The 27171-nt window shown below is 35.1% G+C and overlaps 1 protein-coding gene across 1 annotated transcript in view; it reads right to left on the reverse strand.

The window, feature by feature from the left end:
• The window catches only part of LOC136025780 (integrin alpha-PS1-like), a 136671-nt gene that overhangs the window by 85185 nt on the left and 24315 nt on the right, over nucleotides 1–27171 (reverse strand). Inside the window, exons 4-5 of the mRNA XM_065701767.1 lie at nucleotides 18637–18778; nucleotides 7158–7408 (exon numbers count right to left, since the gene is read on the reverse strand). Of these exons, the coding sequence (XP_065557839.1) occupies nucleotides 7158–7408; nucleotides 18637–18778 (393 nt within the window). The remainder of the gene's footprint in view (nucleotides 1–7157; nucleotides 7409–18636; nucleotides 18779–27171) is intronic.

Genomic DNA, 27171 nt, shown 5'->3' on the forward strand with positions numbered 1-27171 from the left:
CTGACTTCCTATTAAAAAAAAAAAAAACTAGTTTTTTAACTGAAAGTAAGGAGCGACATTAAAACTTAAAACGAACAGAAATTACTCCGTATGTGAAATGGGTTGTCCCCTCCGCAATCCCTCGCTCTTTACGTTAAAGTTTGTAATTGTTTTAAAACGTAAAATTGTGGCAAACAGTCAAACTTTAGCGTAAAGAGCGAGGGATTGACGGAGGGGACAACCCATTTTACATACGGAGTAATCTCTGTTTTACGTTTTAATGTCGCTCCTTACTTTCAGTTAAAAACTTTTTTTTATTTAATTTCTGAACGTATTTGAATTAATGCATGTTTGATTTTGGCTCTCCGCACATAAATTATTAAAATAAATTTGCATATTTTTAACGAACGTTTTTATTAGTAAAAAAATATAAATAGTTGAAATTACTATAAATACTTTAGCATAAAGAACGAGGTATTTTTCTCCTCCTAAATATCTCGCTCTTTATGCTAAAGCATTTTTAGAACCCCTCATATGCGTAATAATCTCTGTTCGTTTTAAGTTTTAATGCTACTCCTTAGTTTCAATTGAAAGAAACTTTTCATGTTTATTTTTTCATTGTTTCTTTTACAGTAATGCTAGAAAATCCCGCGCCCTTTTTGTTGAATTTCTCTTCCCCCATGATATATTCCTCCAAGAAAAGATCCTCCCACATAGCTCCCTTCCCTCAAACCCACTCCCAAACCAACAAAATCCCCCTGAAAACGTCTGTACAGATCCCAATAACCATTACTGTGTGTAAACACTGGTCAAACTTTGCAACTTGCAGCTCCTTCCCCAGGGACTGTGGGGGAGTAAGTCATCCCCAAAAACATAGTTCTTATGATTTTCTACTATGCGGAACAAAATGGCTATCTCGAAATTTTGATCCGTTGACTTTTGGAAAAAAACGAGCGTGGGAGGGGGCCTAAGTGCCCTCCAATTTTTTGGTCACTTAAAAAGGGCACTAGAACTTTTCATTTCCGTTAGAATGAGCCCTCTTGCGACATTCTAGGACCACTAGGTCGATACGGTGACCCCTGAAAAAAAAAAAAAAAAAAAAAAAAAAAAAAAAAAAAAAAAAAAAAAAAAAACACGCACCCGTGATCTGTCTTCTGGCAAAAAATACGAAATTCCACATTTTTGTAGATAGGAGCTTGAAATTTTCGCGCTAGGGTTCTCTGATACGTCGAATGCGATGATTTTCGTGATTCTGTGACTTTTAGGGGGTGTTTCCCCCTATTTCCCAAAACAAGGCAAATATTATCAGGCTCGTAACTTTTGATAACAAAGACTAAATTTGATGAAACTTATATATTTAAAATCAGCATGAAAATCTGATTCTTCTGATGTATCTTTTAGCATCAAAATTCTGTTTTTTAGAGTTTCGTTTACTATTGAGCCGGGTCGCTCCTTACTACAGTTCGTTACCACGAACTATTTGATATCCGTTTCACCACCAAAACTTAAATCGACAAAAAAAATGTCAACCAATCCACCGGACCATGCTGGAGCTGTTCACAGAAACATTTTTGTCTCTTCCCTCTTCTGAAGAAAATACTAAAATAGTTTAAGAATAGACTTATTCAATTTCCCAATCGACACTTTCTTAAGATATTGGTAGCTAATCTGACAATTGTTTTCCTCTTTAATTGGGCTATATATACAAGGAAAAACACTAGAATAAGACATTTATTACTTTATAATAAACAAAAAATTTATATCAAATCATATTTTCAGATTTAGTTCCATTTCTATTTACTTTTTAAAACACTTTATTTACAATAATATGTTCAATCATCAGTTCTCATTGCTACGCAACGACGGGACCCTATAAACCAAGTTAAGAATAAAATACCCCCAAATGAACAGAGGCATTCAAGCAACGAAAAAAATGGATAAATATGTTATTTAGAGCTATATATAGTTCCACTGAGGGAGGAGATGGGACGGCACAATTGTCAGGGTAGCAATCATTATATTTAGTTTGGTATTAGTGTTTCCTTCAGACTAAGGTAGACAAAACCATAAGAAACAGTTCGAATAGGGATATATCCTTTTATTGGACAGTGAAAAAAATAATCAAACACTATACTGGATATTTCGATCACATGTACAGTGATCATCATCAGCAGAAATCCTAAAATAAAAAAATTCCGACCAGATATATATATATATATATATATATATATATATATATATATATATATATATATATATATATATATATATATATATATATATATATATATATATATATATATATATATATATATATACAAAATAAAATAAATACGTATTGTTCATTGCTTTTATTTTTTCAATGCAATACCGGAAGTAATACTTATTGACCTACTAGGTTCCGGTTCGTTAGCTTTATTTGAACTAAATTAAATAAAAAAAACAAGTTTTTTCAACTGAAAGTAAGGAGTGACATCAAAACTTAAAACGCACAGAAATTACTTCGTATATGAAAGAGGCTGCTTCCTCATCAACGCCCCGCTCTTTACGCTAAAGTTTGACTCTTTCTCTCAATTCTTCTTTCTAAAACAGTAAAAAACTTTAGCGTAAAGAGCGGGGCGTTGATGAGGAAGCAGCCTCTTTCATATACGAAGTAATTTCTGTGCGTTTTAAGTTTTGATGTCACTCCTTACTTTCAGTTGAAAAAACTTGTTTTTTTTATTTAATTTCTGAACGTTTTTGAATCAATGCATGTTTTGATTTTGGCTCTCCGCAGAGGAATGATCAAAACGAAATTTGCATATTTTTTTTTTTTGGCTCAATGGCTTTCTCATAATTTTGATCGAATGATTTTGAGAAAAAAAGAGCGGGGGACGAAGCCTAGTTGCCCCCCGATTTTTTGGTTAATTAAAAAGGCAACTAGAACTTTTAATTTTTTACGAATCTTTTTATTGGTAAAAGATTTACGTAACTTATAAATTAGCTTACGTAAAGAACTTTTGTATTCTCATGTTTTTATTACATATATGAGGGGATTCGCCCCATCGTCAGTACCTCGCTCTTTACACCAAAGCTTAAATTTTATCCCAATTCATTAAGAATGACCCCCTGAATCACAAAAGCCGTAGAATAAGTAGTTGAAATTACCGAAAATACTTTAGCGTAAAGAGCGAGGTATTAGAAGGAGGTGAGCCCCTCATATGGGTAATAATTTCTGTTTGTTTTAAGTTTTATTGCTGTTCCTTACTTCCAGCTGAAAAAGCTTTTTCACTTTTATTTTTTAATTGTTTTTTTTAAATAATGCTAGTAAATCCTGCTCTCCCTTCATGGAAATTTTCTTCTCCCATTACAAATTCTCGAAGGAAAGTTCCCCCAGCATATCCCCCTCTTCTCAACCCCTCCCCCAAACCAAAAAAATCCTCCTGAAAACGCCTGTATACTTCCCAATAACCATTACTATATGTAAGCACAGGTCAAAGTTTGTAACTTGTTGCCCCTCCCACGGGGACTGTGGGGGAGTAAGTCGTCCCCAAAGACATAGTTATAAGGTTTTTCGACTACGCTGAATAAAATGGCTATCTCAGAATTTTGATCCGTTGACTTTGGGAAAATAATTAGCGTGGGAGGGGGCCTAGGTGCCCTCCAATTTTTTTGGTCACTTAAAAAGGGCACTAGAACTTTTCATTTCCGTTAGAATGAGCCCTCTTGCAACATTCTAGGACAACTGGGTCGATACGATCACCCCTGGGGAAAAGAAAAAAAAAACAAAAAAACAAAAAAACAAAAAAACAAATAAACACGCATCCGTGATCTGCCTTCTGGCAAAAAATGCAAAATTCCACATTTTTGTAGATAGGAGCTCGAAACTTCTACAGTAGGGTTCTCTGATACGCTGAATCTGATGGTGTGATTTTCGTTAAGATTCTATGACTTTTAGGGGGCGTTTCCCCCTATTTTCTAAAATAACGCAAATTTTCTCAGGCTCGTAACTTTTGATGGGTAAGACTAAACTTGATGAAACTTATATATTTAAAACCAGCATTAAAATGCGATTCTTTTGATGTAGCTATTGGTATCAAAATTCCATTTTTTAGAGTTTTGGTTACCATTGAGCCGGGTCGCTCCTTACTACAGTTCGTTACCACGAACTGTTTGAAAAGGTGGGCAGAGGTCAAACGCATTGGGATAAATGAACCTTACTTTATCTGACTTCAGTAAATTATTATAAATAAAATTCAAGCCAAATTCAACTGCGTCTCTATTCACACCTAGTTTTTAGGATAAAATTTTCTTAATTTGAATCGTTCCCCTGAAAATTGACATTAAACCCCGGTCCCTGGAAATCTAACGTACATTATCAAACAGTTGGTGATAAAGAACTGTAAGTAACAAGCGACCAGGCTCAGTAATAACCGAAACTCCAAAGCACGGAATTTTGATACCAATAGATTAATAAAAAAAATGGCTTATTATGCTGATTCAAAATGCATAAGTTCCATTAAGTTTACGCTTACCCATCAAAAGCTACGAATCTGAGAATTTTTATCTGATTTTCAAAAAAGGAGGAAAAACTCCCTAAAAGTCATGAAATTTTATGAAAATTACATCATCAAATTCAGCGTATCAAAGAACCCTGTCGTCAATGTTTCACGCTCATATCTGAAAAAATGTGGAATTTTGTAATTTTTGCCAGAAAAAAGATCGCACGGATACGTGTTTATTTGTTTTTTTGTTTTTTTTTTCTCAAGGAGTGATCGTATCGAGCCAGTGGACATAGAACGTCGGGAGATTCTAATGAAAATGAAACGTTCTACATTTTAAGTTACCAAAAAATTCGAGAGCAACTAGGCCCCCTTCCACGCCACTTTTTTTTAATTTTGAGATAGCTACTTCGTTCAGCATAGTTGAAAGGCCCAATAAATATGTATTTGGAGGTAACATGACCCCCACAGCCCCCGGGGAGAGCTCTTTAAGTTATAAAATTGTCTTTTGTTTACGTATGATATTTGTTATTGGGAACTATTCATACATTCTACAAGTGGGGAGTGGGGGGAGTTTTCCGCTGCGGGGATTTTGCAAGGGAAGGGTTTTTCGTGAGAAGGAAGTTACCAGAAGGTAAACTTCTCAGAGGAAATTTTACACTGAGGAAAATTTCTTGATATGTTTTGCTTTCTCTCCACCGGTTCAATTTTACGCGTGGAGATGTTAAGGGTAATTTTCCGGGGTAAATTTTCGTCAGAATTGAATTATCCACAGAATATTTCCGTGGGGAGGGTGATTTTTCCGTGGAACCAGATATCCTGGCATTATTTAAAAAAATCACTAGAAATTAAATAAAATAAGTTTTTTTCAACTGAAAGTAAGGAGCAACATTAAAACTTTAAACGAACAGAAATTATTATGCATATGAGAGAGTATCCCCCTCCTCAACACCTCGCTCTTTACGGTAAAGTTTACGTTTGTCCTAATTCTTCAAAAACGAATCCTGAAACACAAGGGTCGTCTAAATTAACAATACGTTGTTGTTTTTTAAGTGCCGAAAAACTTTAGCTTGAAGATTGAAGTTTTGAGGAGGAAGCAGCCCCCCTCATATACATAATAATTTCTGTTAGTTTTAGGTTTTAATGTTGCTCCTTACTTTCAGTCAAAACTTGTTTTTTTTTATTCTGGTTATAACGTCCCATATACGGGCTTCCGCAAGTACAAGGGATCTGAAAGACCCCACTTTGCCTCTCCAATGAAGTTTAATCGTTCCCAGAATTTAGAAAACTACCAAAAGTATTACTACCCTCTAAAGCTACCTTTAAACCATTACTTTGTAAAATTCTTCGAAGTTTCTTGTTCTTTGTCATATGTTTCAGGGCTTTTAAGTTGTTTTTTTTTTTAGAAACACTATTTTAAAATTATAAAAGACAATTATTGACAAAACTAGAACACGTAGGTCTAACGAAGAAAAAACCAGGAAAACCCTAGCCAGAATAAAAGAGTACAATACAAGCAATTTTGTCAAGACCCCTACTAAGCTGTCCTCAGTCAAGAATTAAGAATACAAAAATACATATACAAATCCATAGGACAGTATAAAAAACAAACCTTGAAAAAATAAGAATAAAAGACAAACACTAAGAATATTTGCATCGTTCTGTCTTTTTCCACTGACTGCAATTTTCCTAGTTTTTGTTCGTTACATTTTCTCGTTTTGTCATGCTTAGCTAATATTCCCTCAAAAATTGTTTAAATCTACTGATTGAATACTTATTTGTCATCCAAACTACTCAGCAAGTCAGCAAGGTCATCCAAAATAATCAGATCTCTCAAAGGATCAGTAGCATCAGTTAAGCAGCTACCACACTACGAGCGTAATTTTCTACGCTAAGTGTTTAAGCTACGCTACGCATAACCTTCCACAATTAAGCAAACCCTTTCACACTAGACTACCGTAAAATTCCATTACATCACCATAATCATCGTTTAGAATCATGATCATCACATAAGCAGGGGCAAAATTCTCTAGGGGGACGAATCGCTCCTCCAAGACCTTGGTCCCCCCCAAGACCCAAGTTTTCCCCCACCCTCCAAGCTGAAATTTAGTTTCTTAAAAAATCTTGTCAAAACTAAGATAAGTCTGCATAATTTAAGCATCAACAGAAATGGATCAGTTTTCTTTAGTATATATTAAGCTTTATAGTACTTTCATGGTACCAAATGGCTCAATCGTCAATCTTTACTGTCATTTTCACTTGAATTGGGAAAATTGGCTCCAACTTTGCCCCCCCCCAGGATTTTGACCAAATCACGCCACTACATAAGCAAACTTTTCAAACTAAAAATATGGAACTATTTTGGAGATTCAAGATCCGAGCAAACGTGCGAAACTTTCTAAGAAAAGATTGTTATCTCATTTTGAGAATAGCTCGTCCAGAAGTTCCATTTTGTTGCTGCTACAGCCTATTGCTTTTACTTAACGTAACAAAAACTTCCCAACGTAAAGTGCTATGTAGAACTCCATTCTACTACGGACAAAATCTGCTACGTAAGATTACATAACGTAACATAAAATCTTAGGTTACGCCAGTGTGAAATATTCTACGCTGCCTTGTGAAAGAACCACTGTTTTTATACTAAAATAACCACAACAAGCGACATCGCAATGAAAATTTATCCTGAAAATCACTTACCATACTTCAGTAGCGTTTGGGTATTTCTCACAGCCCTTGCGATTTGGATCAACATTTTTCAGGTTTTCTTCTGATAGGACACTCGTAGTTATGCCTATAATAGGCCTTGTCATGATCAAAAATGTCTTGGCTTCTTCATAGGCCCCAACGAGCAGATCCGGGTACCCGTTTCTATCAAGATCTAATCCTGCACTCAAGGCTGCACCAAATGTAACCGGTGGGTCACCTGGTATATCTTCTGCTCGGATAATCTAAAAAGATCAATAAATATATGCTCAATAAGTTGACAAAATCCCCTTTACAATGCGAATTTCCTACAAATGATGTTGTCTTTGACAACAGCGTCGACAGTGTGGCAAATGTGGTCCAAATACATCACTTTCAGTTTTAAAACGTCATCCCCAAGTATCACTACCTTGGACCAATGCCCTTGCTCACCATCAAGCACATGTATGACGGGTACTAAAAAATATACCATTTGTCTCAAATTAGAATCAACAGTTTGATGAAATTGACCAGCTGGCATCACTTTCTTTCTACTTACGTAATGTCATTCAAGAAAGTTTAAGATTCATTTCTTTAAAACAGCGTTCATTGGGATTGGCAAAAGCCTCAACTAAATTACGCTATCTCTTACAACTAAGCATAATTATTGACACTTGTATAAAACGGGATAAAAGAACTGCTGAATCGATTTGTTCTGCATCTTATTAGCTCGAACTTTTTCGAGTGTCGAGCATTTGCTTTGGGGGCAATAAGAGGAGGGAACAACACTCTTACCAGATAGCCGCTTCACCCGGGAGTCAGCAGTTTTAGGGGGTCAGCCGTCAGAAATGGCGAAACTTTACCGTGAATGTATGCTTTCTGTGCCGCCCTGCTAACTTTCACGATGTGGATACGGAGTTTCTTCGCAGCAAAGGTTTAAACCACCCGCATGCAGCTTGCAGAGGGTCATAATTAGGGTTTCAGTTATACAAGCTTTGTCACTGTAACTTACCATAACCGTTTAGTATGGAAATGTTCATGGCATTTCTGCAGGAGTAGAAAACGTACTCACTCGACTTTAAGGTTGATATGTTAATAAACCATTTTCGTCAAAATCGAAGGTTCCTATCCATCTCCCAAAAGACCAGATAGACTCTTTGGTCATGGGCCGAGCTGTAAACCTATTCTCTTTTGGTCTGAGGAAAGGAGTCTTAGTTTGCAACAGAATGATGAAATGACGGGAGCTTTGTAGTGAACCGAGGGAACGGCGAGGGAGGTAAAAGTCAGAAAGGTGGGTAAGTACGAGATCTAGTGTAATACCACTCTGGTGGGCTGCAATTTTCTCAACTTGCTGTAAGTCGAAAATGCTGGACACCATTGTTTGTGAGTTTGATTGAAATCACCGGTAACTACGAACACAGGAGCAGCGTACTGACTCCACAACTGTCAATAAACGTTTGTAGATATTGGAAGGGAAAGTGGTATTTTACGCCTTTAGCCAAAGCGCCACTGACAGCCAGTCAAACACACTTTCTTTTAAGTGAGATCAGAATACCACGCTACTGTTGGTTCAAATTTCATACAGATGGTCAAAACAGTGATACAGGGGGGGGGGGGGGTATGCAAATGGGACTGGCAGACCACGCTCGAAAACCCGAACAAGGTTTCTTCAGAAGGATTATATGATTGTGACTTCTAAGATCTAGACACTGAGAAAAATTTCCAACATGAAATTAGTATAGCCTACCGCAACCTCGTTAGCTCATGCTATTTTGATAATGCTGATGAATACCAGCGTGGAATTTTAAAGAAAATTTAACTTTTGCAAGAAGACAAGAAACAAAAAAGGGAATCATCAGTGATACATGGGCTAAAAAGTCATTTTCTCGGGTATTTAATATGCAAGGGGGAGGGGTTTGAAAACCTCCGATTAAGGGTTTTGAACCAAGGGGGTTACAATTGTGCACTTTTCATTTCAATCTCAACCCATATTTGAGGGAGATCATGCTCTTCCAAAATTGCCATAAATTTGTTTGCGCAATTTATTAGGACGAACGGACATCCAGAAACTTAAATCTTCCTGAATTTCTGGGAAGTTCTTTCTCAAATTATAAATCAAATCTGCTAGCATCAATGAGCCCCCCGAAACAAATCTGTGTGTACATGCATGTCTTGAGCCTTCTATTTATTCAGAATGGATTATTCTCAGTACTGCAACCAATGGCGTCAATTCACAAAAATGTAGCGGGGGGAAAAAGTGTATTTTCAAAATTTTAGGGAAGGGTACAGTTTTGTTTTCCTTTTAAATTAAAAAAAACACCCCAGAATCTATTTTCAAATCAAGCCCAGCCCCTCCAATTATCGACAATGGCTGCAACAGTCTAACTTCACCCAAATTTAGTCCGATTTCAATCAAACAGTTCGTGGTAACGAACTGTAGTAAGGAGCGACCCGGCTCAATAGTAATCAAAACTAAAAAAAAATGGAATTTTTATACCAATAGCTACATCAAAAGAATCGCGTTTTAATGCTGATTTTACATAAATAAGTTTCATCAAGTTTAGTCTCACCCATCAAAAGTTACGAGCCGGAGAACATTTGCTTTTTTTAGAAAATAGGAGGAAACAACCCCTAAAAGTCACAGAATCTTAACAAAATCACACCATCAGATTCAGCATATCAGAGAACCCAATTGTAAAAGTTTCAAGCTCCTATCTACAAAAATGTGGAATTTTGTATTTTTTGCCAGAAGGCAGATCACGGATGCGTGTTTATTTGTTAGTTTGTTTTTTTTCCCCAGGGGTGATCGTATCGACCCAGTGGTCCTAGAATCTTGCGAGAGGGTTCATTCTGACGGAAATGAAAAGTCCTAGTGCCCTTTTAAGTGACCAAAAAACTGGAGAACACCTAGATCCCTCCCACGCCATTTATTTTTCCAAAGTCACCAAACCAAAATTCTGAGATATCCATTTTATTCAGCGTAGTCGAAAAATCTTATAACTATGTCTTTGGGGACGACTTACTCCCCCACAGTCCCCGTGGGAGGGGCTACAAGTTACAAACTTTGACCAGTGCTTACATATAGTAATGGTTATTTGGAGGTGTACAGACGTTTTCAGGGGGATTTTCAGGTTAAGGGGGGGGTGTTGAGAAGAGGGAGATATGTTGGGGGAGCTTTCCTTGGAGGAATTTGTCATGGGGGAAGAAAATTTTCATGAAGGGAGCGCAGAATTTTCTAGCATTATTTAAAAAAAAAACAATGAAAAAATAAATATGAAAAAGTTTTTTCAACTGAGAGTAAGGAGAATGATTAAAACTTAAAACGAACAGAAATTATTACGCATATGACGGGCTTACCCCCTCCTAATACCCTGCTCTTCACGCTAAAGTATTTTTAGTAATTTCAACTATTTATTCTACGGCTTTTGTGATTCAGGGGTCATTCTCAAGAAATAGGGACAACATTTAAGCTTTAGTGTAAAGAGCGAGGTACTGACGAGGGGGTGAACCCCCTCATATACGTAATAAAAACATGAGAATACAGAAGTTCGTTACATAAGCTTTGTAAGTTACGTATATCTTTTATTAATAAAAACATTCGTAAAAAATTAATAGTTCTAGTTGCCTTTTTAAGTAACCAAAAAATTGGGAGGCAACTAGGCCTCCTCCCCTGCTCCTTTTTTCTCAAAATCATTCGATCAAAATTATGAGAAAGTCATTTAGCCAAAAAAAAAAAAAAATAAATATGCATATTTCGTTTGATTTATTCATCTGCGGAGAGCCAAAATCAAAACAAGCATTGATTCAAAAACGTTCAGAAATTAAATAAAAAAAACAAGTTTTTTAACGGAAAGTAAGGAGCGACATTAAAACTTAAAACTAACAGAAATTACTTCGTATATGAAAGGGGCTGCTTCCTCATCAACGCCTCGCTCTTCACGCTAAAGTTTTTTACTGTTTTAAAAAGTAGAGTTAAGAGAAAGAGTCAAACTTTAGCATAAAGAGTGGGGCGTTGATGAGGAAGCAGTCCCTTTCATATACGAAGTAATTTCTGTTCGTTTTAAGTTTTAAATGCCGCTCCTTACTTTCCGTTAAAAAAACTTGTTTTTATTTTATTTAATCTACTATAGAGTCAAGTCTGAAAACGAAGTTATTCATATTAATGAATAACTTCGTTTCTTCAAATCACATATACACTAAAACAAGTTGCTTTTTCATACATCAGTCCTAATTTTACTACGATCAAGGGGTTACCCAGTTTAAAAATCACGTTCACCAGGTGGCACACTCTCTGCATAGTATGAAGTGTACAATGTGTGATGCGAGTAGGTTCAGTGTGGTACAAGTGATCTAGGTATGACGGAACAAGTGCCGTTCCAAAATTGTACACCAGATGGCAGAAAGTAGGCCACCCTTGAACGCTACTACATGCACACATTCTAAATGGTATCTTTGATTGACTATAGCTGAAACATCAAATGCTAATGACATTTTATGTGTATGAAGAGAACTCTAATTAACTATATGTAAAATTTTATTGCTGAAAATAACAGAGTTTGCACATGAATTATGGTCCGCAGATAAGTAGCGGCCCTTAGGAAAATTGCAGAATATTTATTACATTTCTTCCATGGTGATGGTCTAGCAATATCATACAAGTCCTTATAAGGTTCAATGTGGCAGCCATTAGTGGCAATCCTGTGACCGCAAGTACAAGGAAGAACAGTGGATCAAATTTATTTATTAAAGATAGTCTAGGTCTAATCGAAGGTCCTTAAAAAATAAGGATTTTTTACACGATTCAATTGCTAGCTGACTATTCTCAGGAAAGTATTAATTGCGCGGGGGATTTAAAAATACACATGCCTGGAAAGAATATTCAGCCTAGCTTACTACGCTAGCCTATCTCTACAGGTATTTGCAAGAAACTAACAAAAGTGTTTGCTAACTCTAAGAAAATTTGCAGCGATGGATTCTCAACCAACGTTTACAGCGTAGATCATGTACGTATCCAATATCCGGGGCTCTAGGACCGGAACCCCAGATATTAATTATTTACTTAGGACTTCCCACGTCGGTCGGCGTACAAGGCGGCAACAATGCCTCTCCAGGATGACCTCTCCTGTGCCTTTAGGTAGAGATAATCAAGGGATCATCTTGAAAGTGCTGTGTCTTTTCAAGGCATCGTCCAACTGTAGCCTTCTGTCGCCCGTGCCGTCGAACTCCGAGAGGACCCAAACACCAAAAACACACTGGGGCAGGCGACTGCTTCTCATTCTAACCACGTGTCCCCAATATCGCCACCGACTACCATCGACAGTATACGACATACTTAAGTTTTTTCGAATTTCTTGGCTCTTCTTATTCAAACGATTAGTTGTTGTTTTTTATTATTGTTCCTTAGCTAAGAAAAACAATCTTGTTTTTAAATATTACGCTTCGAATTGTCCAATAGCAACTGAATTTGTGTTTTGAAAAAGAAAAAAACTAAAAAAGAAAGAACTAAAAATGAAAAAAAAAAAAAAAAAAAAAAAACAAGTGCCGTGCTGGGGCCCGGCGGCGAAGCAGCTGGTACCCAGCTAGTATAGATATATATATATATATATATATATATATATATATATATATATATATATATATATATATATATATATATATATATATATATATAATTGGGTTTGTTGACCGGGGGCACAAAATACCATTCTTGTCCCGGCACCAACTAGATCCACTCCTTTGTTCGCCTCTTGCTTCATAAATAATATCAATAAACAATAGTAACTAATATAACAATGAAACATAAAAGTAACTAAATATTGGCTATTGCTAAAAGGAAGTAATTAATCATAATTATTGATAAGTAATTCAATTTTAGTATTGGATTAAAAAAAATATCAATTGGATCAACAAGGAATTTCAGCGAATTAGTTTTTTTTTTTTTTTTTGGTTGTCAAAGAATTTGACCTGTCAAATGATGAGATTGTTCGTGGCGTTATTAATTAAAAAGGACCAAAAATTCGCTCTTTATCTTTTACTACTACTACTACTAACAACTAAGCGCAGCACCAAGTCGCCGGGGGCAAATACAGCTACGCACGCTCCTTCTCAATCCCGACCTATTCAAAGTCTCCCTCTTTACACCCTTACGGGTAATTCTCATTTGCCTTAAATCTTTCTTTACGAAATCCTCCCACCCCAACTAAGGACGAAATGCTTTCCGTTTAGCCCTAGACGATTGACTGAAAAGGGTAATCTTTGGTAATTTATCCGACGGTTGGAAATCGATTAAATAATTTCGCTTTGTTCGGTATCAATCAGGAAGGGATGTTATCTATATTTCAAAGAAATTCTTTACGGGGCTGCATTCAGACCATTCCCAAAGATAAAGGTCAAGATGTGGTCCCACTCACCTCTCGAAATGAAACAGCATGAAAATACACAAGCTTGTCTATTTAACTGCTAGACATATAAGATGTTTTTTGTTTTGTTTTTAAGGTGAAGCGTCACTTCCTCCGAGATAGCTACCAGCTCTCCCGCAAGATCGAATCCTGGGAACAACCCTGGGTTTCATGCTACCCGTCGCGTCTAAATGAACTTTGTAAATTTTGTGTGGTGTAAATGACACCACTTTGTAAATTTTTGCCGGTGGTACTGCAAGACGGTGACTTCCAGGGGGGTAGTAATACCAGGGGCATACAAAAGATTCATTTTCGGCTGTTAAAATGTCGGATGGGTACCAAATTAAATATGAAAAATATAAGAAATTGGGGTAAATAACGTAATGATCGGGTGATTCTGGTATATTTTGGAACTGAATTTATTTCTCATGTCTCTAATGTCCCAAAGTCTTTGGTCATATAAGATGGTGTTAAAAACACAGCAAAGAATTATCAACTTCCACTTCTGGTTTCTATCCTTTCACAACGGATGTAAATCTGCTTTATGACACACACATGCAGAAATAAGGGCATATACGTAGTTTTAAATTATCACTTTGTAGAAAGAGGAGTGCGGAACTGATCAGACAATAATAACCTAATATCCGTTGTGTCCAAAATGATGGACTGTATCTAACTTCTTGGGGCTTATACATATGAGGGTAAATATAATTTATCCTCTCAGGGACATGCACAGGGGATAGGCCTCAATGACCACCCCTCCCCCGAAAATTAGTTTATTGAGATGCCTCCCGAAAAAAAAATCCTGCACAAGCGCTCAACTGGGGAATTTGAGTTTGTTTGAGCGTTTTAATTAATCTCTGAAATTTACACGGCACAACTGAATGAACTGCTTCAGGGGGGAAAGGCACAACCACTTTTGGACATAAGTAGGCCTACAACCACTATGTGCTATGACCAAAATTGGTTTTATTTTGGCATCGAAAAATGGCATAACTGTATTCCAGACATTGTTGAAACTTATTCCAAAGGGTAATGCATGTCTATCGAAAGTATCGACACTTATTACGAGTATCGGTCTTTCGATATTACACCACCGAGTATCGATATTTTGGGGGTTGTTTCTAGCATTGGGCAACACCATTTAGTCAGGAGCAGTAAGAGTATTACTAAATTTAAGTGGTGCTCACTTTCCACCCCCTGATGTCAATCTCAGAACGCCAAAGTTTTGCCATGCTTGGCATAGTGCCCACCTCGCTAGGCCCACTTCCACTATGATTGGCCCGCGCAACTTGAATGCCGAGCAGTTCCGCCATGCTTGGCAGTAACCAAAGCGGTTAGCACACTCCCACCACGATTGGCACGCGGAACTTGAATACCGAACAGTTCTGCCATGCTTGGCACAGTGTCCATCACGCTTGGCACACTTCCACCACAATTGACACGCGCAACTTGAATGCCGAAGAGTTCTGTCATGCTTGGCACAGTGCCCACAACACTTGGCACACTTCCACCACGATTGGCACGCGGAACTTAAATGCAGAACAGTTCCGCCATGCTTGGCACAGTTCCCATAACGCTTGGCACACTTCAACCACGATTGGCACGCGCAACTTGAATGACGAACAGTTCCGCCATACTTGGCACAGTGGTCACAGCGCGGCAAACGTCCGCCACGATTGACACACGTAGCCTGTTGTACGTTAGTTATGAAATTTGGCACCCCCTTGATTAAATCTAAAACTGACAAGAGCTCAAAACTGTAGTTACGCGAATATTAGAGACTGTAGTGTAGAAGGGAATGTGATTTTTTTTTTTCCTTCTCTTTGGCATGCTATATGAGTTTGAGTCATTGTAAAACACCAAACTTTATAATAAAAGAAAGCGATGTTTGTCTCAAGGAAGGAGAAGGTACAAGGTTTGAACTAAACTCCCTCAAAACATTTGTTCGACTCGTAAACTGATCTTGGAAAATATAGGTAAAAAGAATTGATACCCCTGAACAAAATAATTTTGGTACCCCCAGAACAAAATCCTCGATATAGTCCTGAAAAAAGTGATGCCACGGAAACGGTTACTTACTATATAGCAAGCTAAAAAAAAAGCTGCACTATAACCTCCCAGTACTATAGCCTGCACTAAATGGGACAATTTTCATCTCTATCAAATAAAAATTGTTGCTTAATCTTCAGTATCACAAAACCTAGGCTACCCTTCTTTCAAGTCCATTTGGCACCAAAGAAAAACGCTGACAGCTCAAGTTACTAATTTTAACTAGTAATTTTACAAGCAGGTGGTAGCATACGACGAACCGACCAAGTTAATAGTCTACCCCTTTAACTTAAAGAATTCCTTACTATCTTAATTTGTCAAATGAACGTGTGCCATTATTTATAGCAGCTTTCTTGTTGTTTATGTTCGATGTTTCTTTCTCTTGATGAAACACGACAATTAACAGCTATAATTTCTCACATAAATACATCTTGACAGATTAGCTGCACACAGAAACAGAAGGACTCAGTGTAAAATGTGACTAGACAGATTTGCCTTCGCTTTAACAACTTATAACTTCACAGAAGAACCAAACAGGTGAAATTTGTCTTTTCTTTCGATCTACTGGCTTAAAGCTTCCCACAGGAAGAAGCAGGTCCTCAAAAGACAGGATTATTGGCTACCCATTCTGGGCAGCTGTCTTAGTTATCCAGAAAGGGCAGCTAAAATGACTGAAAGTATATATATATATATATATATATATATATATATATATATATATATATATATATATATATATATATATATATATATATATATATATATATATATATATATATATATATATATATATATATATATATATATATATAATCCTTTTTTTCGATGAAACTTCCAAAAAAGGCCCTTTTAGCTTTTGTCACCAAACAAATTCTGAGGAATATGAAAATGTAGAACGCTAACTAAAAATATATTTATCAAAAAATTAACACAAGAGAAACTTTAAGACTTTTTTCTGAAACCAAAAATAAAAAGTAAAAACAAAACAAAAAACAAACGAAATTGAATCAATTTTTTTTTCTATGGTAGTTGGGCGGGAATATCCAAGACGCATAAGGGAAGAGACCGATTCAACACGGGGACGGAAAAACTGAAAAACATGTTTCGGGCCAGGGCTTGCCCACTGTCAAAAACCATGGGCTTGAGGTGGCTTGTACCATGCGTGGCTATAAGAATGCCATTCTATTAAACTATTTTTAATAGAATTGTAATCAAAATAGATTAAATTAATTAAATGATTAATTTTATTTAATTATTCAAATTATTATATTTTACTAATTAAACAATTATATTACACTAAATTGTATCATACTATATTATGCTAAACATATTGAAGAAGATGATAGAATTAAAAAATTATTCAGGCATCTGAACTTTCAGCCAAAATTCAGTAGATATGAATTCCATATGCTTTTTTTTTTGGGTAGCAGTAGGTAGCTTAGGTTAAAAGTTTGTACAACTTTAAAGCTAAAACATAACTTATTATTATTTAGGTCTACAAACCCATCAAAATGTAAATAAAAAAACAACATAGATACAAGAATGAGTCTCCTTTAGAATATAAATAAAAACATTTCTCCTTTTAAACGAGGGGTTATTCACCCTCCGCCACAAGGTCTACATGCTTTTTGATAGGAGGCAATTTCTCGCTCTTAGATGTTCTTTTCAGAAAGCGAACATCCGATCATGTGAGTGCTGAAAACGAAGAATCTATATCTTTTTTATTGATAGCCTATCTGTTGTCTTCGCTAAGCAAAATTGTCTAGAAATCCGTTTGAATAGACCATGGGTGAACCATCGACCATAAAATTAATAACTATGTCACTTATCTGGGAGAGCGATCATGCTCTCAATTATTCAAAAGAGCATGCGCCGGCATTCAGGTCGTATATCATAAAGGCGGGACGTTCTAACTCGGAAATTAGTCCCTCTTTCAACCCAATGGGGTTAATAGAGGTTAACAAGATAAAACAATTGGTCCGACAACACCCACTCTTTTGTGAGTCAAATTTGACAAAGAAAACAAAGAATTTTAAATATTCAAATAAGTTTTCAGAACCGTGAGAACCATGGCATCGATTTTAAAAGTGAATAATCACTAAACGAAACAGCTGTTTACCATTGTGACAGCGCACTTCCCACGGCTAAACAAGTGTAAGGCCAGGTCAATATTTAAATTGTATAATATTTCTTAAACAAAAACATTAAAAAACAGCCCTAGGCATATGCGCATTTATATACTTAGGGGGTCAAGGGGTTGCTCAAAAAAAGAGGCGAGAATAAAGATAACATGGAATAATATAAGAAAATCGTTAAAATGTTGGGACTTCATAGGGGGGGAAAGGCACAATTTCAGCCCTCTACTCCTATAGAGACGCTTATCTAAAGAGGATATCCCCTCCCAAGATCTTGGAAGTAGAACTTACATAAAATTTCCACATTATCCCTCTACTGAAGACACCCCCCCCTGTTTTCCATTTTTCAATGCGGAGGGTTGTAGCCTATATCAAAATGGAATACGGTAAATATTTGTAAACATAGAGAGAGAGAGAGAGAGAGAGAGAGAGAGAGAGAGAGAGAGAGAGAGAGAGAGAGAGAGAGAGAGAGAGAGAGAGAGAGAGAGAGAGAGAGAGAGAGAGAGAGAGAGAGAGAGAGAGAGAGAGAGAGAGAGAGAGAGAGAGAGAGTGAGAGGGAGAGAGAGAGAGAGAGAGAGAGAGAGAGAGAGAGAGAGAGAGAGATCGGTATATTTAAAAACTATCGTAGCATAGAGCTAAATTCAGTTTTTTCACAAAAATCATACATTTAAACAAAAATCACCAAGACCGTATTAAGGGAGGGGAGTTACCGGGCTCAGAGTCCCCAATAAATGATTGTCCGACTCGTAAAAGTAAACAAAAGTTCAGATAAAACAATTTTTGACATGCTTTTTAAAGTTTTCTTTATCTCCCCCCTTCTCGAACAAAAATCCTGGATACGCCCTCTGTCACTACTCACGCCTGATACACTAGGATCAATAACCATAATAATATTGTAGGACAGCCTACCTGACTTGGCTCGGGAATAATTCCATCTTTTGATCCAAGATAAATGTAAACAACCCCTCTGTCTTCAAACGGAGCACCAATGGCCACATCATCAAAACCATCCATATTCATATCTTTCATATTTGATATGGAAATGCCAAATCTACAAACACAAATTCAACGCTTAGTAAGCATAATGTTTTTGTTTAATTATGTTTGCACATGAGGATATACAGGGTGACCCATACGTCACTACCATTTTCCAATGTTTTTTTTTTAACAGATTAATTTTATATGGTTTTCATGGTTAAAAAAAACTAAAATCAATTAAAAAATCTCATATATGAATAAATTCACAATCAATTATTAGGACACAGAGATCATATATACGCCATTTCAATGTTAGAACCCTCTTGTTTTTGGAAATTACTTTTTGACGTTATTTGAGTTGAAAATACTTTTTTTGCATTTTCAGAGAAAAATTGAAAAAAAAGGCCCCCCAATTTTGAAAAATACGTTTCAGCTCGCCCTTCTACATTTTTCATGAATTGAAGCCACTGGAACATCTGCCATCTATATACCCTCTAAACATAATAAGCATCCTATTAGTGTTCCAGACATTAATATCATTGAATTAAACTAAAGCCTTAATCAGCGTTCATGAATGCGTGACAAAAAACGAAAAAAAGACAAAAGTAATTTTGGTGTAATATAATCACAAGCAATTTGTTTGTATTTGCGTGTTTCAAACTATGACGCCATCATTACTCAGTAAAGAAAAAAAAGGAACAAATCGTTAAAATTTATTGTAAGATTCCACACAACTAAAGGGTTAGAAACTCGTCATGTCCAAACTCTATGCCCACAAAGATGTTTCAGAGGTGCAATTTTCGCTTGTCACAACCATTTTTGGTTTCAACGTAACACCCCTATTTTTGCTTGCCACAACAATTCTTTGTTTCAGCGTTAATTTTCTGGCTGTTCCTGAGATATTGCACACATGCCTTTTTGACAATCTGCATACACTTAGCCCTTTTGATTTACTCTTACAACCCCCTCAACTTCCCTGAAAAATAAAACTTAATGCTCTTTTCTGTTCCTGAGACATCGTATCTATAACATTTTGACAACCTGGATTCACTTAAACCCTTTTGATCCAGTTCAATAGTAGTAGTAGTGACAGTAGCAATAGTAGTGGAAGTGAAAATAAATAGAACCTTCTATTTGCTTTGCAGCTCTTAGTAAGAATTGTTTAAAATCTGAACCTTGCATTTACAAATATATCCTGCTATGAAAGCACACCTTTCCCATCAACTTTCTGTCCTTAAGCCTACTATCAAAAAGCACGCATAATTTGGATTTGCTTTGACAAGCGTCAAATTAAAGATTAATATGCCTACTTCCTACTCATAATTTCTGGATTACAGGTGTCAAAACACTCACTTTGAAACTAAATAATTATCATTTGGTCCTTAAGAATGAAAATTGTTTAAAAGGGTATGGTTAAGTGCTTTGAAGTAGGTAATTTATTGATTGAAATTTTAGGTGTCCAAAAACATCAAAATAAAATAATTTTAGCCGCTTGGACCTATCTGAGGTCGATTCATACCTAGCGACCGTAATTTTCCGCTATTATACTTTGGATTGTTTCAAAATTAGACACTTTTTATAGCATCCCATTTCTGTAAGTGTTGCCAAGTTGAACAATCAGCAAAAGGAATTAGATAAATTTGACAAGACTTTTCGTCTCTAAAAAATCGGAACATTACAAATGTCTTGATTCCGAAAGGCAACTAAGCCTTTAAAGGAATGCTACACCCTCTTAAACAGTTTGGTACCAAGTGTTTACAACTTATTTTTGCGTATTTCCCACCCATGAGTTTCATTTTTTTTTAAATTTGCCAGCCTGCTACAACCGAAATAGGTCAATTGTACATGGATGTCTTTCATTAAAAATTGAATATCCCATGTTTCCTGATTTTGTAAGAACTTGTATAAACATCTTATTATATCTTATTAACCTTTACATATCTTACGGCTGTGTAAGTTTCCACTCACCCAATAAAGGCCGTACTCAGGGGAAGGATTAGGGGGTTTGAACCGCCCTCCCCCAAAATTTTTGGCAGACTCTTAACAAGGTCATAAAATGCATAGAAACAAGTTTTTGATGCTTTCTTTTTTGAGCCCTCCCAAACATGAGCCATCCGTGATATCGCCTAATAACCAATTCAAACAACGAGATTCCATTTTTACTGTCCACGGCACTTCAAATTTCAAGTATTAAGGTAAGTTAGTTTCAGATCTCATTAGGTACTCTAAGTTATCAAAGTTTTAAATTCAATTACAGGAAACCCTTTTAATAAAAGCTCCTATGGAGGCCAAGCTTCAGAGCTAATCTATAGAGCTGGCTGAAGAAAAGTTCTTAGTGTATTCCTTTACAGGACTAACTGTCCTTAATTTAATATGGATTATTATGTAAGCTTCAACATATACAGCGAAATTAGAATAAACCACCCAAAATGGTCGGTTAACAAATGTTACACCAAAATGTGGGGCTAGAGACCTCAAAAGGCTACATCAAGGGTGAGGCACATAGGCAGGTATTTTTTGGGAGGGGGGACAATAATGAGAAAACATGTAAAATATTTCATAATTTGAATGAGAAATTTGGGATTGGTCTTGCAATGAAAAATTTGATTGAAAATTGCACTTGGTCTCCTCTGTTCCTTCGAGAGTAAAGATCGCTTATTTCGTGTTTACTGCATAATTTTTCGTTATTTTTTATTTTCTTTATTTCTGCTTTTCCCCCTTATAATGTACTCAATTACGCAATGGAAATTAGCCGTTTTCCTCTGTTATGTTGAAGAACCAGTATTCTCGCATTACGCAATTGAAATTAGCCGTTTTTCTTCCTGTGTTGAAAAATGTTTTCTCGCATTTTATTGGTTGATTAGTTTTCCGTTGTGAAAACAGGGCTTTCATCAAAATGTGGTTTTTAAACACATATATACACACACATTATATATATATATATATATATATATATATATATATATATATATATATATATATATATATATATATATATATATATATATATATATATATATATACTAGCTGTTGGGGTGGCGCTTCGCGCCACCCCAACACCTAGTTGGTGGGGCGCTTCGCGCCCCCCCCAAGCCCCCCCGCGCGCGTAAGTCGTTACGCGCCATATTAGTTACGCGCCATTGTAGTTGTGTCCCTGTGTCCCACCTGTGAATATAGATAGATTTATATATGTGTTTCAAACTACGTAAAAATTGCGAATATACAACATTTTTGGCTTTCCCACAACTGGGAGCTTCCCGTTTCCAATTGCCAGCAATTGATCTGAAAATGTTTGACCAGAGTCATCGTTTTGCAATCGGACACGCATATTTGTAGTTAATTTTAATATTTTTACGTGTGCCCATAAATTAGAATTTTTCAGGCAAGCATTCATTTCGTCTGCAGGAGTTAAACTACGTAAAAATTGCGAATATACAACATTCTTGGCTTTCCCATTGTCTGTGCATATACAAAGCCGTATGTACTAATAATGACGTCATATGCAAACGCTCTTTTTACAAACAAACATGCATACACACAACTCGTTTTTATATAGATAGATAGATAGATAGATACAATACAAATTAACTGAGTAAACTTGCGAATATACAACATTTTTCGCTGTCCAATTGTCGCTGCATATAAATAAATTGTCAGGTTTACCGACCCTCGAACATGCAACGTACAATTGTCCATGGGAAAAACAATCAGTATTGAGATCTATACCACATTTTTCTAATGATTGACCTTGAGCTTTGTTAATGGTGATTGCAAATGCTAATCGAATTGGGAATTGCAATCTTTTAAATTGAAAAGGCAGATCCGTTGGAATCGTGGGAATGCGAGGAATAAGAACAGCCTCACCCTCAAAAGGCCCTGTCAAGATTGTGGCCTCTATTAGGTTTTCCATTGTTTTTTTTACGGCAAGTCGCGTGCCATTGCAAAGCTTTGGTGGGTTGATATTTCTTAAAAGTATTATTGGTACGCCTATTTTTAGTTGTAGCACGTGTGGTGGAAACCCTGAAAGATCTATGGAATTTAAAAATTCAGATGGATCATTAACCGCTTCATTTGGTTCCAAAACTGTGTCGACTGACTTGTAAAGGACTGCCTGGTCTCGAATCTTGGTCAAAACAATATTGTTGATTTCGTGGACGTCTATATTTTTGGGTGCGAGAATCGCTCTTTCACTTAGCCATTTATTATTTTTATAATTTTTTAGAATATACGGAAATACTTTTTCAATCAATTCATTTTTGGACGTCACTAAATTACAGAAATCAGCAGGTAGTTGTATACGTCCTGAAATTGAGTCTATCGTATCATAAATGTCTTTTTGTTCCGACGTTAACTTGGAAATGTTATTTTGTACATACGACAATAGATCATTCGTACTGTAACTTTTTTCACAATCCAATTCTACACATGTCGAAACAGCAGCGATACGGTTAGGTGAAGGCATTCCCAAATCCTGAAGAGGTTTGTTTGCCATACGTACGCACAAATCTTCTATAATAACTAAAGTGTAGTTATAAATTTCTGATGTAAAATCAAAAGTCATATCTGAAGTCTCTAACTGTTTTCGATGGAGTATATCTTCGGACATTTTTGACTTATATTTTTCCCATAACTCTGTAGGAGCTGATGGAGAGCAAGTTGTTAAAATGATGCCAAACAATGCACGAATTTGACTTGGGGTTGACGTTTCGCACTAATGGGGAATATGGAACAACCCACTGGTTATCTACTTCGATGGAGGTACCATTGCCATTGTAGGTTCTTCAGTCATTTTACAATTAGAAATTTCTCTTTCAACGGTCTTCTTACAATTAAAAATTTGTCTTTGAACGATATTCTTAAATACCTGTGTCCTGGTCGTCATTTATATTCCCTGTGTCCCGGTCGTCATTTGTGTCCCGGTATCCCAGTCTGTAATTTCTCTTTGAGTGTCCCGGTCGTTATTTATATTCCCTCTGTCCCGGTCGTCATTTGTGTCCCGGTCTGTAATTTCTCTTTGAGTGTTTTTTCTTTTTAGTATTTTTTAGTTTTTTACATTTTTTCTTTTTTCAGTTTTCTTTTTCTTCTTTATTTTTCAGCTTCACTATGAAATACATATCGCCGAACCCTTTTTTTTTAAACTAAAATCTGGTAGGCATTGATGACCTTATCCAAGTCAAAATCCCAAACCCAATCATCATCGCTATCATTTTCAGTTTTGATATGTTTTGACTCTCACTGTCCAGGTGGATCTTCATCTAACTGCGCGGTTTTGCGTTCTTTAGCCTCAAGCCTGTTTCCTTGCTGTTCTTTTGATTCCTCGGCACGCTTTCTTTTCTGACTTTCTCTATCAGCAGCAAGTTTTTTGGCATAGACTCTTTGAGCATCTTCATCGGCTTTTGCCATAGTAAGTTCATCAGTCATTTTAAACTTAAACATTAATAGATTTCTACGTGAACATATGTCTTAAATATCTTGAATGACGTCACCGTCAAAGCAAAAATGACGACAACTAATTTCATGACGTCAGTCAACACAGAAACATGACGTCACCTGATCCACAGACAGACACACAGACAGACAACTTATTTATATATATATATATATATATATATACTAGCTGTTGGGGTGGCGCTTCGCGCCACCCCAACACCTAGTTGGTGGGGGCGCTTCGCGCCCCCCCCCCCAAGCCCCCCCGCGCGCGTAAGTCGTTACGCGCCATAATAGTTACGCGCCATTGTAGTTGTGTCCCTATGTCCCACCTGTGAATATAGATATATATATATATATATATATATATATATATATATATATATATATATATATATATATATATATATATATATGGTTTTAACTACGTAAAACTTGCGAATATACAACATTCTTTGCTGTCCCATTGTCTTTGCATATAAATAGATTGTCAGGTTTACCGACTCTTGAACATGCAACATATAATGGTCCATGGGAAAACAATCTGTATTCAGATCTATACCTCATGATTCTAATGATTGCCCTTGAGCTTTGTTGATGGTGATTGCTAATCGACCATTCCCTGTCCCGGTGTCCCGGTCGTCATTTATATCCCCCTGTTTCCCCCGGTGTCCCCGTTGTAGTTGTGTCCCTGTGTCCCGGTCGTCATTTATATTCCCTGTGTCCCGGTCGTCATTTGTATCCCGGTGTCCCGGTCTGTATATACATTCGTTTTTTAGTTTTGTTTTTCTCCTTTATTTTTTTCCTTTTTTTTTTCTTTTTTAGTTTATTTAGATTTTTAGATTTTTTAGTTTTTTTATTAGTTTTTAGTTTTTTTTTCTTTTTAGTTTTTTTGTAGTTTTTACCTTCTTTTTAGTTTTGTTAGTTTTTTTTTTTACTTATGTCCTGGTCGTCATTTATACTCCCTGTGTCCCGGTGCTTTGTTGATTGCTAATCGAACATTCCTTTTGTCCTGGTCGCTTTCTCTTTGAGTGTCGTCATTTATTTTTTTCTTTTTTAGTTCTTTTAGTTTTTACCTTTTTTAGTTTTTTTTAGTTTTTTAGATGAAAATTTTTTTTAGTTTTTTCCTTTTTTTCTTTTTAGTTTTTTATTGGTTTTTACCTTTATTTTAGCTTATTTTTCAGTTTTTTCCTTTTTTTTAGTTTTTTTTTATTTTTTATTTTTTTTAGTTTTTTACCTTTTTTTAGTTTTTTTAGTTTTTTTAGTTTTTTAGTTTTTTTACTTTTTTTATTAGTTTTTAGTTTTTTTTGTAGTTTTTGCCTTTTTTTAGTTTTTTCAGTTTTTTTTTAGTTTTTTATTGGTTTTTACCTTTATTTTAGCTTATTTTTCAGTTTTTTCCTTTTTTTTAGTTTTTTTAGTTTTTTACCTTTTTTTAGTTTTTTTTAGTTTTTTTAGTTTTTTTAGTTTTTTAGCTTTTTTATTTTTTTTATTAGTTTTTAATTTTTTTTGTAGTTTTTGCCTTTTTTAGTTTTTTTAGTTTTTTAGCTTTTTTATTAGTTTTTAGTTTTTTTTGTAGTTTTTGCCTTTTTTGAGTTTTTTTAGTTTTTTAGCTTTTTTATTTTTTTTATTAGTTTTTAGTTTTTTTTTGTAGTTTTTGCCTTTTTTTAGTTTTTTCAGTTTTGACGTCACCTGATCCAGTTTTTTCAGGTGACGTCACCTGATCCACAGATCCACAGACAACTTATTTTTATATATATAGATATATATATATATCTTCTATATATATAAAAATAAGTTGTCTGTCTGTCTGTGGATGGATGGATCAGGTGACGTCACCTGAAAAAACTGGATCAGGTGACGTCAAAACTGAAAAAACTAAAAAAAGGCAAAAACTACAAAAAAAACTAAAAACTAATAAAAAAAATAAAAAAGCTAAAAAACTAAAAAAACTAAAAAAAGGCAAAAACTACAAAAAAAACTAAAAACTAATAAAAAAGCTAAAAAACTAAAAAAACTAAAAAAAGGCAAAAACTACAAAAAAAACTAAAAACTAATAAAAAAAATAAAAAAGCTAAAAAACTAAAAAAACTAAAAAAACTAAAAAAAGGTAAAAAACTAAAAAAACTAAAAACTAAAAAAAACTAAAAAAAAGGAAAAAACTGAAAAATAAGCTAAAATAAAGGTAAAAACCAATAAAAAACTAAAAAAAAAACTGAAAAAACTAAAAAAAGGCAAAAACTACAAAAAAACTAAAAACTAATAAAAAAAGTAAAAAAGCTAAAAAACTAAAAAAACTAAAAAAACTAAAAAAAGGTAAAAAACTAAAAAAAATAAAAAATAAAAAAAAAACTAAAAAAAAGGAAAAAACTGAAAAATAAGCTAAAATAAAGGTAAAAACCAATAAAAAACTAAAAAGAAAAAAAGGAAAAAACTAAAAAAAAATTTCATCTAAAAAACTAAAAAAAACTAAAAAAGGTAAAAACTAAAAGAACTAAAAAAGAAAAAAATAAATGACGAAACTCAAAGAGAAAGCGACCAGGACAAAAGGAATGTTCGATTAGCAATCAACAAAGCACCGGGACACAGGGAGTATAAATGACGACCAGGACATAAGTAAAAAAAAAAAACTATCTATATATATAAAAATAAGTTGTCTGTGGATCTGTGGATCGTGGATCAGGTGACGTCACCTGAAAAAACTGGATCAGGTGACGTCAAAACTGAAAAAACTAAAAAAAGGCAAAAACTACAAAAAAAAACTAAAAACTAATAAAAAAAATAAAAAAGCTAAAAAACTAAAAAAACTAAAAAAAGGCAAAAACTACAAAAAAAACTAAAAACTAATAAAAAAGCTAAAAAACTAAAAAAACTAAAAAAAAGGCAAAAACTACAAAAAAACTAAAAACTAATAAAAAAAATAAAAAAGCTAAAAAACTTAAAAAAACTAAAAAAACTAAAAAAAGGTAAAAAACTAAAAAAACTAAAAACTAAAAAAAACTAAAAAAAAGGAAAAAACTGAAAAATAAGCTAAAATAAAGG

Source organism: Artemia franciscana, chromosome 4 (assembly GCF_032884065.1).
Source record: "Artemia franciscana chromosome 4, ASM3288406v1, whole genome shotgun sequence".
NCBI classification, from domain to species: Eukaryota; Metazoa; Arthropoda; class Branchiopoda; order Anostraca; family Artemiidae; genus Artemia; species Artemia franciscana.